Below are 18,521 nucleotides of genomic sequence, written 5' to 3'. Positions count from 1 at the left end.
TGACACAAGACCACATTTTGATGAAGGAAATTTGGGCATGAATAGGCCTGACAATTTTCAGGGGCCCCACTCTTCCTACCTGAAATGGGATATCATCACATTTTCTTGTCCTTGACAAGAATACCATTTATTTGAAATTTAGTAAGACCACAATTCAATAACAAGAAGACAAAACCATCTGTAGTTTTCCATATTTTAAATCCATTATAAGTCTAGCACTTAGTGTAGTCAGTGTGTGTGTGTGTGTGTGTGTGTGTGTGTGTGTGTGTGTGTGTGTGTTACAAATAAGAAGCTGAGGGGAAAGCTTGTATATATAAGTTTTTTGTCAAAAGACATAAAGACAAGTTAATGAAACAGAATACACAAAGTATTCTTGAAGAGATTCAAAAACAAACTAAGAGCCAGAACTCATGACTGTAAGTCAGACTACTTCCAAATATTCATGTAAAGAAAGTACTGGTTATCTGGAAAGCAAGTCATGAGTATATATTTCACCTGAGCTATGCAAGAGACTTTGTACCAAAGAACAGAAATAAGGATATCATTTAGTTAAACCACCAACCACTATAGTCTCCTTAATAAGGTTTTTGGATATTTTTCTCTTTTAGAAAAAGGAAGTATTATCAACTAGGTTTAATTGTAGTAAATGAACTAAATGGGTGCTTATTTGGTATTTGCTATTTGAAAAGTAACAAAGTCACATCTGCCAAAAAATATCTCCCACACTGACTTGCCAAGAGGTTTGAATTTACAAATTTGAAGTCATTCTTTGAATTAAAGGAATTCATTTTAAAAGACTCCATGAAAATGTATTGCCACAAAAGAACAAAATGGAGTGGCTTTTTAGAAATTAAGTTAAACACTGGGAACATTAATATTGTTTTACAAACACTCATTAGCCCATCTAGAGTTAGTCATAATTACCTCAAACTCTCTCATTCATACTCATAATCTATACAGCACTCCCCACCCCCAAAATTGCTAACATCCTCAAGGGAACAACCTAATTCAGTCAATTCTCAATTACCGAATTTGAGGTCTTAGACTTATATTCCTATTTTAACTAGCATGATTCTGGCTGACTACACCACTCACCAGATCAAAGATTTGGGGGAAAGGAACATTAATTTGAATGTTACTTCTGGAATTCACGAATTTTAAAATGTATCATACTGCCTCAAATTCACCCTGTATCTCTATAATCCCAAGGGATATAACCCAATTTGGGATTATCCTCATGCTCCTGGATAACTGTTTGTTTAAAAATTGATATTTTTGCCAGTATAATTCCAAAAGGTTATCACAAAGGAGAAGCTGGTGTGAAACCCTGCATCTAAATGGGAAAAGTCTGAAGGGAAGAAGGGAAGGGGATGCCAAAGGGACTCAGTCCTAGCCCCATATCAAAACTGACTCAGTTAGGACCACTGAAATGCACAGTTGAGGCATATCAGGGGCTGAGTAGTTACGACTTTGTTGGTGTTGCCTTTGCTTTATTTTCCCTTTGTTAAGTCTGTCCCAGCCATTTTTGGAGCTTGCTCCAATTTTTGAATTCTGATTAAACTCCTGGTGAGGAAATGAGATTGGATATTTCCAAGGACTTCTAGTGTGCTTGGGTACAATTCAATCTGGACCATAGGCCAGAGCTTTTCAAACCTTATAAAACTGGAAATTGAAATTATGGGAAGCATCAAGTGACACTTAGGGACTCCGTGAAGACTAAATGTCACGATGCTCCATGAGACAATAACAAAAGTAATGTTGTCTTTGAAAAACACAGTTTTATCATAGGCAATCACCATCAATTATGAGAAGTTGCCCACGGGTAAATAATATATTTTATGTATAAAATCAACCCCTCCCTCTTTCTGTGTGTGTGTGTGTGTGTGTGTGTGTGTGTGTGTGTGTGTGTCACCCACACACATATTCCCTGGTTCTTCTTTCCTATTCTCTTTAGCCATTTTCCCCTTTCAACTCCTCCCCAAACCAGCAATTCCCACCTCTGTAAGTTATTCTGTAATCCCTAGAGTCATAATTAATTGCTTGTGTTCAGTACCTGAATAGCACTGAATTTGCCCCTCACTTCTGGGACTTAGTTCCCAAATGCAGAGTACTTAATGTATACTGTTCCTATGTCACTCATCATATTAAGTCTCCTATTAAAGGTATTTGTGTAATGCAAATAACTGTATGCAAACACAGTCGTCACAGTTATTCATTTGCTTATTCCGACAAAGCTAAACATAGTGTCTTACATGTGGTAAAAGCCTTTGCATATGTCATTCCTTTTACCAGAAATGCTCTCTCAAAGAAAGAAATGAAGGAAGGAAGGAAGGAAGGAAGGAAGGAAGGAAGGAAGGAAGGAAGGAAGGAAGGAAGGAAGGAAGGAAGGAAGGAAGAAAGGAAGAAGGAAGAAAGGAAGAAAGGAAGAAAGGAAGAAAGGAAGAAAGGAAGGAAGGAAGGAAGGAAGGAAGGAAGGAAGGAAGGAAGGAAGAAAGAAAGAAAGAAAGAAAGAAAGAAAGAAAGAAAGAAAGAAAGAAAGAAAGAAAGAAAGAAAGAAAGAAAGAAAGAAAGGTTCCTCCACTGAACAACAGTAGATGCTAGTGGAAAGGGGACAATACAAGATAAGGACAATACCACACATCTATTACTATAATGTTAATTAATGTTAAGTCCCTTTGCCCAATGCCATGTGATTAAAGGGAAGGAGTAAGAACTGGGAGAAATCCTGAAAGATAGAGCATTTACCCAAAAGACAGAATTTTACGTAAACTGGCAAGTTCAAGTTCCTCCCAGCCCCTCCCCATCTGTTGAACCAGGAGCTTAACAATACGATGAGTTATTACAGAAAGCAAGGAAAATTACTACTTTTTCCTTCCTCCCTCCCTTCCTTCTGCACATCAGATTGATGGCATATGATTTCTAGCTCAATTACAAACAGAAACTGAGTAAAAACTGGACAATTAAAGACACACTAATAGGGGACTGGTCAATTGAAAGCAAAGGAGATAATTAATCTCGGCTGCCCAAGATGCAGAGTTATGAGATGGTGAGTTTACAGACTTCTTCAGATGGCCTGGCACAGGGCTTCTAAAAGAATGCATATATCTAGCCACCATGGGATCTTGTTAAAATACAGTCTGGTTTTTTGGTCTAAGATGTAGCCTAAGATTTTGCATTTCCTAGGCAATGCTAATGCTGCTACTCTGAGGAGCACACTTGAGTAGCCAAGACCTATAGGATGTGTACATCACAAGCTTCATACAAGCAGTTGTCAAAAACCCCACCATACGAGGTGACTCTCAAGGATTAGCTGTACCTGGGTAAAGACAGGGAAGAAAGTCATCATGGAACTGATAAGGCAGGCAATGTAGAAAGAGGAGTTTCTAAGAGCTAGAAGGTGGGCATCCATCAGAAATGGGGGTTTTGTGAATGAGACCTTAAACCTCAACCTGAGCCCATCTCTAAGCTGCAGAGAGAGCTGTGTTCCTGCTGTCTACCTTGCAGAATTCTGGGTCCAGATGCTGGCAATGCCTGGGTCACAGAAACAACTAGTGATGATAAAGTGATGATGTTAAACAACCTTGCCCACTCTTTGGATAAAATTATGGAGCAACTTCTTCATTGAGCAGACAAAAAGCGGGTAGAATCGAGCAACTCTGATTTTTGGAACTTACATCATCAGCCGCCACTGCCATAACACTCCTGCTTTTCTTCATTGTAGAGGTGAAAAATACCCCCTCTTAGGATGTCTGTTGTTCAGCACAGTTTTGCTGACAATTTTTAAGACCTACGGGAGGAAAAAAAAAGAGACACAAACACAAAAAAGAGTTCAGTATCCTTAGTTGAATACAAATACATGGCTTCTTTGTATTCTCCAAACTAACATTTGAATGTATGCAATGTACATGTATAAGTAAATATCACAATTTCCCAAGTCAATTCAATCTGATATGTGAGAAAAGAGGTTCACAAAATTCAAAAATCCAAGAAATCAGTGCAAAACTACTCAGGAGGAGAGAAAAGAATAGAGGGTAACACTTAGGCTCCCAAATAATCCATTATCATTAAGGATATAAAAATAATACATATTTGTGAAAGGCTTTATACTTTCTCCTACAATATTTCATTTAATCCCCATAACAGTCTCTGAGATTATTTTCATTTTTTTTTTCCTAATGAGGGAACAAATGCTCAGAAAAATAACTGGACCAAGGTAACAGTTAAAACATGGCGGATTTAGAATTTAAGGAACACAAGTCTGATATTACGGTCAAAAAAAGAAAAAGAAAAACAAACCAATACAGGAAATAGACATCACCAGAAAAACCTAATTTCAATTTTACCATCAGTTTAAATCTCTTATATGTATAAGAACATAGGCAAATATTTATCACAGAAAATTTTAATTAGAAAGAGCTAGAATTCCCTGGTCTAAATCACACAAACCTGGCCATTTTGAAGAAGAAATGCTGCAATTCATGACATTTGTTTTGTGTAGATCATTGGAAGCCACTTCAGAGATAAAGAACCTCAATAACGTTACCAAAATTTAAGGGTGCACCCTGGTTGTGCAACTCCAGAGAAAAACTAATCTCATTTTGAAAACACAGGCTTTTAAAAAATGGTCCAAATTTCAAGTTTAGGCATCCAATAGTCTACAAGAGAATATAAAGAATTCTGTTTGCAGAATTGAACTGGAAAAGATATCCTATAGAAATCCCTGAATCCAAAACGCATTAGTCCATATGGTGGTTTCTCAAAATCTTGGTAAAAAAATGTCCTGCATCATGGCTGAGCTTAAGAAGCTCCTATGTTTTCTCATTCTGTGCATTTAAACTCTTAATACATGCCTGATTTGAAAAGTCTGCTTCTCTGAACATGAAGATATATATAGATTAAGAGCATGATGGAATTGTAGCTATGTGACTAGGAATACTAAGTAGTGGCATTGTACCATCACCCAGGAAACCAGGGTTGAATTTCTAACACATAATTTGACTATATTATGCAGGAGTTGGCAGCAGAACTGACAGAGTGCGTAAGAGAGTGGGGGAGGGAGAAACTTCGCCTTTGTAAGTGTTCTGGGGAGAGAATCCCATAGGTTTTTCAAGAGTTTGATTCAATATGCCCAGGAAAAGCATTTCCTCAGCATACACCAAGGAATGATTGAACTTTTCTAATGCTGACCAAACAGGAGTAGCCAGAATTTTAGAGCTTTTACTCAAAGGTTCCTTGACACCTAACAAAAATAGACAAATAGTATTTTATCACATAGGGATCTTCTATCTTGAGGGCTTCGATAAGGTAGAATCTGAAAAAAACAAAGTTTATGCTCCTAAGTTTTTTTTTAAATAAAGCAAGATTCAAAATTTAAGTTTTACATTCAGGATACAGAATTAGATATACCCAATGATTATAATTCTGTAAAATGAAAGCATGGAAAAATACTAAAGAAGCTGTGTAAATGGTAACAGTGGACATCATGTAAGGGTTCTATAGGAGGTTTTTCTTTCTTTTCCATATTTTCCAAATTTTTTGTGATGTATTATTTTATAAGCCAAAAACTGATTTCATATATATTTTATATATTTTATTATATATTGTTATATATTATGTTATAATATATATTATATATATTTACATGTGTATTTTATATATACACATAAAATAAGGACCCATAAAATACATAAGAATATTAACTTATTTTTTAAGTTTTTTTATTTCTACAAAACTTAGTGTGCCATATATTTGATGGGCCATCTTTTTGTGTGAGGTAAATGATATCTACTTATTTGGGTGAAGAAACTAAGAACAATGACAGGCTAGGACTTAAGTGTTAGGCCATGGCTAGATGATAAATTATGTGGTCTCTTAAATATCTACTTGGAGAGTGCCAAATGAATTTGCACAGTTAATAAAATACATGCAGCATTATGTCACATCATGGTACAAACACAAACATGGTAATTGGTAAATTTAGCACTGGTACTATCAAGATGTGCGGCACCTGGATGGCTCAGTTAGTTAAGCGTCCAATTGTTAATTTTGACTCAGGTCATGGTCTCAGGGTCATGAGATCAAGCCCCACATCAGGCTCTGCGCTGAGCGTGAAGCCTGCTTGAGATTCTCTCACTCTCCCTCTGCGGCTGCTCACACTCTCGCTCTTTCTCTCTCAAGAAGGAAGGAAGGAAGGAAGGAAGGAAGGAAGGAAGGAAGGAAGGAAGGAAGGAAGGAAGGAAGGAAGGAAAAAGGACTATCACAATGCAAATGTTATTTGCAGTCAATTTCAAAAAATCATGATTAATAGAGTGTGGGTCTGGGAAAAAAATAAGAACATCAAGGTGATCTCTAATAAATGGCTTCACATACTAAATTAGTAGGAAAAATCTATGAGGCAAAATTTACTTTTTATCTTACATCGATTTTGCTTGGTAGGATTGCACTTAAAAATAGGATAAAACACTGCAACTGGAATAGAAATCTCTAAGCTATCTTCAGCAGGGAAGGACAATGATCAAGTTTCCTCCGTAGAAATAAAGACCTTAACTATACCTTCTCAGACTAACACAAAGTATGATGGGCTCCAAATGAAGCTCAATGCAGACTTAGGTTGCTTTCATATCTTGGCTATTGTAAATAATGCTGCAATAAACACTGAGTCCACCCATAGACAAATGGATAAGGAAGATGTGGTACACACAGACAACAGAATATTATGCATTATTATCATTAAAAAGGGGGTGAGATCTTTCCATTTATGACAACATGGGTAGACCTAAAGAGGGTATGATGCTAAGTGAAATAAGTCAGACTGAGAAAGACAAATGCCATATGATTTCACTCATATGTGGAATCTAAGAAACAAGACAAATGAATGAACAAACAAACAAAAAGCAGAATCAGATCTATAAACACAGAGAACAAACCAATGGTTGCCAGAGGGAAGGAGGGTGCAGGAGTGGTGGGCAAAATGGGTGAAGGGGAGTGGGAGATACAGGATTTCAGTTATGGAATTAATAAGTTATGGGACTAAAAGGCACAGCATTGAGAATATAGTCAATGATATTATAATAACATTATATGGTGACAGACAGTAGCTACTTGAAATGAGAGAACATAACATATGCAGAAGTTGAATCACTGTGTTGTACGCCTGAAAATAATATCATATTGTGTGTCAACTATACTCAAATACAAAAAATTTATTTTAAAAAATGAAGCTCAAAGCAAATCTGGCCCTTGAGAATTTTAGGTCTAATGTGGAAGGAAAAACTCACACATACTAAATATGTACTTGGTAGATAGTAGCTGCTCAAAAATATTTGTAAATTTAGTAAATCAAAGAATATAATTAAATGCTAAAATCCTATGTGTAAACTCTTCTTTGAAATAAAGTAGTCGTGCAGTGTTTCAGAAGGAAATGAGGTTGAGAAGGAAATGAGGTTTCTTTGTAGCCTTAAATAATAAGTAGGATTTGTTTAGTGGAGATAATGACGAACAATGTGGTATGCAAAAATATGGAATGGAACTTAATACACGAAGGGTGTGATACATGCAGAAAGATGCTATGCTAAGGAAATTTATGACTAGCAGAAAGACAAAATGTTCCAGGGTAACATCAGTAGGTCTTCTGGCAAGCAAGAGTACTTTTAAGAGGTCTAAGCCATGGAAATAAACTTCTATTTTATGACACTTTGAGTGTGAGAGCTGACTGGATAAATTTATATGCCTTTAACTGAGAGCATGTCCTGGCTAGGAAAAAGCAGGATCTCAACTTACAAGGCAGTTTTCCAAATGTTATATATTAAAAATATTTTTACTTTATATTCAGAAATAAAACACAACATCTGTTATATAAAACAAGGGAAAAAAAAGAGGATAGATATTTTCTGGATATTCCTCATTTTCCAATCGAGATCCACCCCTATACCTTTTCTATCCTGGGCATAGTCCATGGGCTCTCTAGCCCTCTGGTTCCTGGGTGTGTTCAGTCAATGGGAAAGAGAGGCTGTAGACTGGAAGGCTAGAGGAAAGAGAGGTCCCTCTCTGTTGGCCATGGTGTAGCAATGGCTAAAGTCTTCTACTCTAGGTCCACAGCTCTGTAGGCACCTATCTTCGAAGGTCCCTAGGTTCCATTAACTAGTGTCTCCACTTGACCTTTCAGACATAGGACTGTGGCTAGTCTTGTGGTGCTTCATCACGCCTTTCTGCTTAACCTCAACCCTGCCCACAACTTTTGTAAATAGTACCTCCGTTAAATAGTACCTCTCTTTCACCCCTTTGAGAGTGCAAACTATTTCCTTCTGGGACCCTGACTGACAACAGATATGACCCGAAAACTTTACAAAGCCGATGGCAATTTCAACGTATCCCCCCTCAGTGCCTAGTACAGTGTACAGTGACAGACACAGAGCAAGCTCTCAATAAATAATTGCTCAAGGAATGAATGAGTAAATGTAGTTGGAGTTCTAAAATGGTTTTATGGTTTTTAGAAAAGAAAGTCAGCCATCATTATCTCAAATTGCTTTTGTAAGGCAGAAAAAGTTTTATGTCATCACTCTATGATGGCAATAGTGATTTTATCTGGGAATTCTGAGAAAGTTTATAATATGTTAATATTATATTAATTTACAGTATTATACTATTATATAATAATATATAATATAACACATTACATATTATAATATATTATGGTATATATAGTATCATGTCATATATATATTGGAGAATAGGGGTTTTACAAACCATTCTATTGCTGATTATTAGTGCCAGTTGCCTTTCATTTAGGCTAACATAGATTGAGAAGTTATGCCAGTTTAAGCACTATACATATGTGATTTCAAATGTATCTCATAAGAGCAGCCAACCAAAGGAGGTGGGCACAATACTAATGACAGGTGAGGAAATCAAGTCTTAGAACAGTAATGAAATATGCCCAAAGTCACACTCTCTGCTGGTTCAGACCAGAACATTCTGGTTCTAAAGCCAAGCCTCTTAACCTATCACTGTGCAGCTGATTGGGTCTTATTCACATCTTTTCAAGGTAGTAGTGAATGAAGTGATTTTTACTTCATTTTCTGATGTTGGAAATACAAGTTAAATTAATCAGTTTTCTGGAACCGTGCTCCCTAATCATGTAAGGACAAAAAGAAATACTTTTTAAAAGATACTGAAGTTTTTAAGTGCCTCAAATTTAAGGCAAATGGAGACGAGAAGAGATCAAGTTCTCTTAATTTGAGATTATCCTTCCATTAGCAAAATTTGCTTCTCAATACACAGAACACCATATGTTTCATTAAAACAAAATATTTCTAAGAATTTCTAAGGTGATGAGTAAGGATGATGACAAAAATTCCATTTCTGGTATATTTTAATAGTTTTCCTATAGTTTTATATTTCACCACCTACAAGATGCTTTTAAGCTTATGTTACTCTTTTGTAACATTCTCTTATGTTCAAAGACTACAGTTCTTCATTAATTCCACCTTCCCTTCTTTCTCCACAGAGATTTAAAAGCTAAAATGAGGGAGAGGACTCTGGCTGCAGTAGCACTGTATGAATTTCTCTTTTGACAGGTTATAGCTATCAATACTAGTAATCCCTGACTGATAAAAATTTCAATGACTAATAATAAACACTCTAAAATCCTACATCATGGATACATACTAGATCAAACCATGACAAAATGAGAAAAATAAGGGTAATATTTTTGAGTTTTTAAGATAGCTTTTTTTTCCAATTTAAAGATTATCTTTTATTCTGAGATGATGTCCAAAAAATTTGATTTTGACTTCTGTGTAATTGATTTACTGAACAATCTGAACTCAGTATGTAATAGTTTTAATTTTTCTCCAGTAACTGATTTCCATCTGCAATGTCAAATGCATTTTCTCTTCCTTAACAACAGTTCAGGCTGAGTCCATTACTGCAGCTTATAACTGCTTTACATCACATCTCCTCTTTTTCTAGCTCAAAGACCAGGCTCTGTGGGACCACTCAGTGGCCAGTGTTTAGGACTTGGAGTGGAAAGAAGGAATAGTCTACTCATTTATTCCTCTTTCCTCCGTTCTCTTCAGGTTCTAGTTCTTTCCACATTGCAGCAGAGAGGAAGAATTAACGAAGAGGAGAAAAAGTCTGTTTACTTAACTGGGAATTTAATTGCGGCTCTATTGAGTGCCACTGCTTTTCCAACAAAAGGCACTACATATTGATGCCCTCTCTAAGGGGTGTCCAAATGTTCATTCTCAGGGGTAAGAAGGAGTTTTCCCATTGGGAAAATAAACGTTCTAGTCTCCTCAGCTCCCATCCCCACTGATTCCCATTGAAACTCTTGCTGGTAAGACCCCTTTGTGCAATAGTCTGCTCTCTTGATTGAAGTACTGATAAGATGGCTCAGACCACCACAATGCACTTGATCCAGAATAAGCTCCAAAATCCTTGTCACACCAAGTGGTGAGAGTATAGGGTGTTTGCCACTATCTCTTCCCTCTGCCCTGCTAGCTCTCTCCATTTCTCTTTCTCCCTTGCTCAAGAAGTCACAAAGAGCAGATCAAAAAGTACTCTGTATAAGTGATCAATGGAGAAATGAGATACTATGTCAGTTACTTATTAATATCTTTCAGCCCCAAGCTAATCATTCTAAACCTGTTCTGTGATGCTGGGGCAGAGCCTTTGCAAACTACATTTATAGGTTCTCTTCCTAGCTGGCGTCTTTTAGGTGCTGACAATGGGAATCACTAGTAGGAAGCTGGAAGAAAATTGGAGAAAAGGGACTCTCTTCCTCCATCCAAGAGTAGAGACAGCATTGGCACTCCCTTCTGGCAGATTCAGAACCACCCACACAATACCCCCATCAAATGTCTGTTCACTAGCTTCAGAGCGACCCCTTGGTGGTTCCAGCTCCTATGGTAGTAAACCCTCTTATACATGTCTAGATCTCATAACACCATCTCCCCCTCTTCCCTAGGAATGGAAGCCACTTTCACTATTCTTTGGGTTACCTGGCTGACCTCTTTTCACTTTCATCATTCAACACTTGCATAATCAATTTCTTGATTAAATTCCTTTTGCTTTCCTAACTAGAAGCTAAGGGATATAGAAGCTAACCTTCTTTTTGTGAAAGACACCCCTGATCTCTACAAGTAGTTTTCCATCTCCAGTAGACCAATAACTCCCTTCTCCCAAACCTCTCCACATCCATCCTCTCCCCACCCAGAGTGATTATATGGGCATTGGAAGGTTGCTGGAGTAATGGTCGGTATCAGAACCCATCTGCTACTCTCACAAGGAGTTAATGGGGCATGAGCATTGAGCATTTCTTTCTTTTGTTTCTCAGTGGCCTCAACTGAGAAAATTAAACATTGGCAACTCTGTCGGTCCTCTGATGCTTTGAAAATTTTACTGACTCACAAAGTACAAATATCTAAGATCCTTTGCACCAGACCAGTTAATGTCTTACCTTTTTAAAATAACTAGCATAAAGTGTAGTTCAAGAAAGGGAGGGTTTTCTGCTTTGGGCTAACATCTAATGTAGTATGCATTTGGGGAAGAAATGCTGGACAAAGAGGAGTCTGAATTGGTATCTCTTTTCAGAGGCCCATAACCAGAACACTGTAGTTATCCACTATGAAAACTGATAAAGGGAAACCTCACTAAAATGGAGTTGGGAGGCCAGAAAGGGGAGCACAGAAAGGAGAACCATATGACTCAAATGTCAAATAAGAAGATTATCAATTACAGACTCCAGCAGAAGAATTATCACCAGGAAAGAATCATTAATTACAGGTACCAATAGGGAAAGATGTGCATTGCATCTCCTATAAGAAATTGACTACCCCTGCAATTTAGTCAATGAGAAACTGTCATCAGCCTGAACTCTTTTAATTTTCTCCAATGGACTTCTATTCAAAACAACCCCTTCCAGCTTCCTCCTTCTTCTCCATAAAATAACATTCCTTTCCTCTGTTTGACTTGCCTCTGGTTTTGCTATAGCTTGCATGTCCTGAATTGCAATTCTCTGCTATACCCAAATTTTTGCTGATAAAGTAACTTTTAATTTTAAGGTTAACACTGCCTAGCTCTGGACCTTTGACATCTCAATTGTCAAGGGGTTTGTTCAGGGGTTGCATTGTAAGTATGCATAAGCTTTACGAATCTAATGAAATTCTAGTAAACTAGTGGAAGAAAACAAAAACTATTAAAATCAACTCTCTAGAGTCAACAAATAGATAAAAATGTCCAGAATTCAATACATAAAGTATAAAACTCCTCTCTTGAGTTTGCATCTACTGGTCTTATCACACTTTCAGAAACTTAGGACTACTGCACTCAATTACAACTGATATTGGGTTTGACTAGAGGGAAGATAAACAGAGGAGACAAATGTGCTTCCTCCTAAAAACTGTTGTAGTGGGATGCAAATAATGGAGAGCAAACAAATTTGAGAACAAATGTGTATGTAATAAGGCATTTTCTGTGTAAAACTCCTTAAGACTGTAAGTACCCAACACTTAGATATAAGCATTTCTGAGACAGAAAATCAGTTTGTTTAATTAGGCAATAAGCATCAAGGACGTTTGAGATAAAAATTGAAAAGTATTAAGAATTAATATGAACTTAAACCATTAGCTTAGCCTGAGAGAATAATAAGTAACAAAGAGATAATGGAATTCTTTTAATAGTTATCAGACTGCAAAATAGCTAGCCTAAATGCTGCTCTGAGTAAAACATGTCTCCTGAACAACCATTCAAAATCAATTTCTACTATAAAATGTGTTCTCTGTAAATTACTAATAGGATAGAAACTTGAGATCAGTACACATGTTGACAGAAAAATAAAAATTTAGTATACAATTTGTTTGGATAAATGTTAATTTTTAACAATAACAGAACAGACAGAAAGTGACAAACTATTCCCATGTTTCTACTTATATAAATAATGCCTTAATGGTCTTCCACAAGATGGCGGCATAGGAAGATCCTGAACTCCTCCTCCCATAGACACATCAAATCAACAGCTACATATGGATCATTTGCTTCTGAAAAATATCTAAAAACGAGATGAACTGTTTATCCACAACAAAAGATAAAAAGACTATCCCCACTGCCTAAAGGTCTAGTTTCCAAGCAGCCTGAAACTAGGTGCTAAATGACCTCCTTGACTTTTTTTTTTAATTTTATTATATTTAAATTCAATTAATTAACATATAGTGTATTATTAGTTTCAGAGGTAGAGGTCAGTGATTCATCAGTTGTATATAACACCCAGCGTCATTACATCATGCGCTCTCCTTAATGCCCATCACCCAGTTATTCCATCCCCCCACCCCCTTCCTCTCCAGCAACCCTCAGTTTGTTTCCTAGAGTTAAGAGTCTCTTATGGTTTGTCTCCTTGACTTCAAAGTGCCCACAGTCTCATCTTCAGAGGAATGAATAAATGGTTATTCATTCTACAATACCTAACGTGTCCTTGGCATGTGTCAGGATCACAGCACAGTCGTAAGTGTTATGAGAGGAAGAGACAATAGGTTCATTAGGTGAACAAATGAGTGAAGGTCATCTCTACAGGCAAAAATTATAAGGTAAGCTTCAAAGAGGAGGTTACAGTTCTTTTACAGGTACTGTAGCTAGGGAACAAAGAAAGGAGCCCTTCTACCCACCTTCTATCTATTCTCCAAAGTGATCTTTTAAAAATGCAGAATTCCTTATATTACTTCCCTGCATTACATTCTTCATGGCTTCCTGTTACATTTAGGATAATCCAAAATCCTAATATGTCATACAAGTCCCTATAGATCTGAGCTCTCCTTGCCTTTGCAGCCTCATCTTCTTCTGTTGGCTTCCACCTGCTTCCCCACCTAATCCCACATCACTGTTCCCTTTATCTAATTTATCTCTAGCCAAATTGCATTTGGGGTTTATCCAACATGCCTTCCTTGCCTCAGGACTTTTCCTGCACTGTAATACTTCCGAAATTTTGCCTGGCTCACTCATTCCTCAGCCTTCAGCTTAAGTATCTTTCCTTCAGAAAAACCTTTATTGAATTACCCTGCTTTTGTCACAAGGTCTTACCACATAATTACTTTTTTCTTAGTCAGAGTATTTATCATAATTATATATTTATTTGTAAAAATGCATAGTTTTGTACCTCTCAGAAGCTCATAGTGAATCTTGCTAGTCACTATATACCCTGTGCCAAGCAATACACATTTACTAAAAAAATGTTTGAATGAATAAAATATATATGCTCTATGCCTCTCCCTGAAACACTGAAAGTGTGATAATCCAAAAGCAGCAGATAGGAGGGGGCAGGAGATTGAACCAAAATGCCTTATAAACTACAAATATCATCTTACAAATAACCAATATTGATAGAATATATGTTCTTACTCCTGTGATAGGAATAGTAATAGCTTTGTGGTAAGCACTATTTTATAGTCCCTAAACATATTATCTCATATAATTCTCACAACTACCGTTGTCTCCACAGTACAGGTAAGAATTCTGAAGCATTAAAAGGGTAAATGACTTGTCCAAGCTAACTCATCTAGCAAAGGACAGAGACAGGATTCACACCCAGGAACTGTGCCTCCAGAGTTCATGCCATTAACCATTATCCTACACTGCCTCTTGGAAGAGGCAAACAAGCATTATTATCAGAGAACAAGAGCAAATGAAGATGGGTTAGGGCCATGATACAGAGGATAACTGGGAATAAAAGTGGAAGTTCAGGACAAGATAAGACCCAGATAATTTTTAAAATAACGAAACAAAAGAAAAAGAGAGATTCTATTGTTTTCAGAACATATGGAGCCTATGAAAAGCTACTCTTTTATGTAATCTCACACAGATTTACATTAAGCTGGAAAACTTAAGACTATGTGTATAAAACATAACTAAAAAGGCATACTAATTTGCCTCTGTTTTCTCTTATACTTGAGCAAGAATTCACAAGTATTTTCTTTTTCTGTCTTTGCTTCAATATCTAAAAGTATTTTAAGTTAATACAGAAGACTCTTGATACTCATTCACAAGTGCTACATCCCCAGGCTTTTAAAAACTGTCCACCAGTATAATGCTCTTCAAGCATGTTTCATGGGACATGTGGGAGATAGGTAGAACTTTTATCAAAGTCTTCTTTTTAGGCTCAAAGACCCCAGACACTCATCATAATTTTTTTTTCTTTTCCTGAGAAGACTAAAATCACAAAGCGTAGCAGCTCACTACTGTTTTGAGCAAGTGAGCATACAAAACTCCTGGGTGCTCCTTTCTCAGAAATATAAATACTACATCATTACAGACTTCTTATGAGGAAAATCCAAGAAATGTGAGGAATCTTCCCAGGACCTCAAGTGAATTAATGGTATGGCACTTGCTGATTTAACTGAATTAACTGGATATTAACTCTGCCAATGATTATTGCCCATTTAGAAGCAGACACCCAGTTTAGGGCCAGTCTGTCCCAGGCCTCCTAAAAGGTCAAGGATCCAGATCTAAGTGGACGTATGAAAGAAACAAACCTCATAAGCAGGAGGCTGAAACTAATTTGGTGATACCAGAATGCTGTGTAATATTGTTTTGATATGGCATAAAAGAACAGAAGGAAACATTTGTTACTGGCCTTTAAGTATCTTTATATTCAGAAACTACAAGTCTCTTGCTTATTTTTTAAAAACGTAAAATTAGGCCTCACCCTGAGAATGGACTCACTCATGAATTTAGCAAACACTTGATACAACTGATATATAAGAGGTGAGAGAACAGGAGAAGGTATTAGAACAACGAGGCTTGGCAGCCACAAAATCTCAATGTTTATGTATTTCACATTCTAAGTCTCTTTGTAAGATTTTATTTGACAAGAGGTTCTACCCCTCAAAAAGAAAAGCTTGAAAACCACTACAGTACTCCCTATAATACCCCCCAAAATACCCTATCACATTATAAGATCCCTATAACACCCCCATAAAATGCCTTAGAACAGTATTTTTCAAAATTTTTCAAGTACCATCTTTGTAACTTTTGCCATCTACAATTTCCTCATCTTACAGATGAAATACAAAACCCTTAAAAGCTGATTTGGCATTCACCCAGTGAGTGCCATAACTGGCACTAAAAAATTCCAGTAATCTGGGTTTGGTCCTCAGTTTGCTCCACTACAGTGCCTTCATGTGTTGCCTCTAAATTAAAGGCTTTTGTTTTGTTTTGTGTTTGTATTGTTTTTGGCAAAGGCTTTTTTTTGCATTAGAGAGCATGCTCACACACACACACACACGCTCACACACACACACACACACACACACATACACACAAGGCTTCATTGCCAAGCTATTTATGAATTCATATATTCATGTACTCAGGCACTCATGTGTGCATTCATTTATACAACAACCATTCACTGAGCACTACTGAGAGCCATGTACTTTCTAGGCACTGAGAATACACAGATGAAAAAGCATGACTTCTGTCCTCAGGGACTGTAGAGCCTAAGTAGGGTAGTGTGGGAATGGACCAATTCATACAACTAATTATATTACAGAGATATTTACAAGGTACAGCAGTCACATACAGGAAGGTTACAGAAGTCGGCCTAGGAAGACCAGAAAAGACTTCACAGGGAAGGTAAATCTAAACCATGCTCTAGTAAGACAAATAAGATTTTATCAGAAAGGGGAAGGAAAGTATAATTCCAAACAAAACAAGACGTCCTCTCTCTGATCTCTAGCCACCAATAAAAGCCCAATTAGTGACTGTGGGATCTTTAATAAGTCATTTGATCCTTCTAATCTTGTGCTTCTATTAATGAAAAATGATTATTTGCCATATCTATTTTTTTTAAGATTTTATTTATTTATTTGACACAGAGGCAGTGAGAGAGGGAACACAGCAGGGGGAGTGGGAGAGGGAGAAGCAGGCTCCCCACTGAGCAGGGAGCCCGATGTGGGGCTCGATCCCAGGACCCTGGGATCATGACCTGAGCTGAAGGCAGACGCTTAACGACTGAGCCACCCAGGCGCCCCTATGATCAGTATTCTAAAATGTTAAAATGTTGCATGCTTTTGAATGATGGAAGCAGTATATTTCTGGTATTAGTGATAGGCATCCGTAGGTTCTCTAGTACCAGCTGTATCCAGTGCAACCCAGTTGTTGTATAAAGGAAAGCTCTCTGAAAGTGAATTTAAAAAACTCTAGGTTGAGATTCCAATTCTGTGGCACATTTAGCAATTTACTTGACCTCTCTGAGTTCTTATTTATAAAAACAGGCATAATGCCTCCCATTTTACAGGGCTATTGTGAGGACTAAATGAAATAGTGAGTGGTGCCTGGAAGGGTCTTGTATATGGTGGGTCCTCATTAAATATTTTGCTGAACCACAATCTCATCAAAATATTTCCGTTAAGTCTTATCTTTTCACCTTACCACAAAGATGCCCACTTTTAACCTCCTTCCTTTTAGAAAACATAACTGAAATAACAAGACCTTATATAACTCTGCTTTAGAGCTATTTATGTCTGAATTTTCTTATCACCAAGAGAACACAACAACTGCTTCATTGGGGAAAGAGTCTCCAGGGATCTGAACATGGGGTCAAGATGAATCTGAGAAGATAAACATTACAATCACCACAAAAGGACAATCATCATATGAGAAAATAGTATAATGTCTGAAATGACATTAATCCCAAATCCTCTATAGTCCATTTATGTATGATTATAAGAAATAACAAATACTGGTAAGTTATTATCTAACCATGAATATAATATAGAATACTTCCCCTAAGTAATTAATGAAAAACAAGTAATATCTATTTCTCTTCTTTCATCATAAAGCTAAGTAACAACATCTGGGTCACAAAAAGTCTTTTGGCCTTATCTATACCTTATAGATTGTCACTATAAATGGGTCATTGTCCTAACAACAGCCAATCCAGATTAAAAAGTTTAATAGTTGTTCTACAGGCTGAGTTGTAGAAATTATACATATATAAAATATGCACACACACACATAATGAGAATGTAGATCAAATTTTTGTAAAAATGTGAACAGACTCCAAACACAGAATGCAAAGTTTACACAGGTCTTCCTATTCACTTCTTAGGGAAATATTATTGATGATTTGAGGCAGTGTTGTTATTTTTTTATCTTTGCCTGGATGACAATAAAACAACCACCATTATCATTTGTTATGCATGTATTAAATCTAAAACTATACTAAGACTGAATAGAGACAAAACTACCTCTTGATTCATAATTTGTATCTGTGAGTTCTCCTGTTCCTTATCATCTGGTCATGTTTTTAAGTGCCTGATAGGAAATTAGGTGATGGTCTCAAGCCTAAATCTTATGAGAAATCATTCATTTATTTAAAAAAAGAAAAGAAAAATTGTTAAAGAAAAGAGAGGTATAGATCTAGCATTTGACGGGCGCTAACAGAGGACACCAGTTTGGCTGCCTGAAGAGGTCACATTCTAGGACACGGTAGTGTTGAATGGGCAGTAAGGAGCATTATGCATTATGGACAGAAG

The 18,521-nt window shown here is 36.8% G+C and overlaps 1 protein-coding gene across 1 annotated transcript in view; it reads right to left on the bottom strand.

Moving 5' to 3' along the window:
* The window catches only part of PDE4B (phosphodiesterase 4B), a 520,481-nt gene that overhangs the window by 418,288 nt on the left and 83,672 nt on the right, over nucleotides 1-18,521 (bottom strand). Inside the window, exon 2 of the mRNA XM_027619904.2 lies at nucleotides 3,675-3,787. Within this exon, the coding sequence (XP_027475705.1) occupies nucleotides 3,675-3,716 (42 nt within the window). The 5' untranslated portion in view covers nucleotides 3,717-3,787. The remainder of the gene's footprint in view (nucleotides 1-3,674; nucleotides 3,788-18,521) is intronic.

This window comes from Zalophus californianus, chromosome 4, assembly GCF_009762305.2.
Source record: "Zalophus californianus isolate mZalCal1 chromosome 4, mZalCal1.pri.v2, whole genome shotgun sequence".
NCBI lineage: Eukaryota > Metazoa > Chordata > Mammalia > Carnivora > Otariidae > Zalophus > Zalophus californianus.
This window is presented reverse-complemented; position numbering and strand designations above follow the sequence as displayed.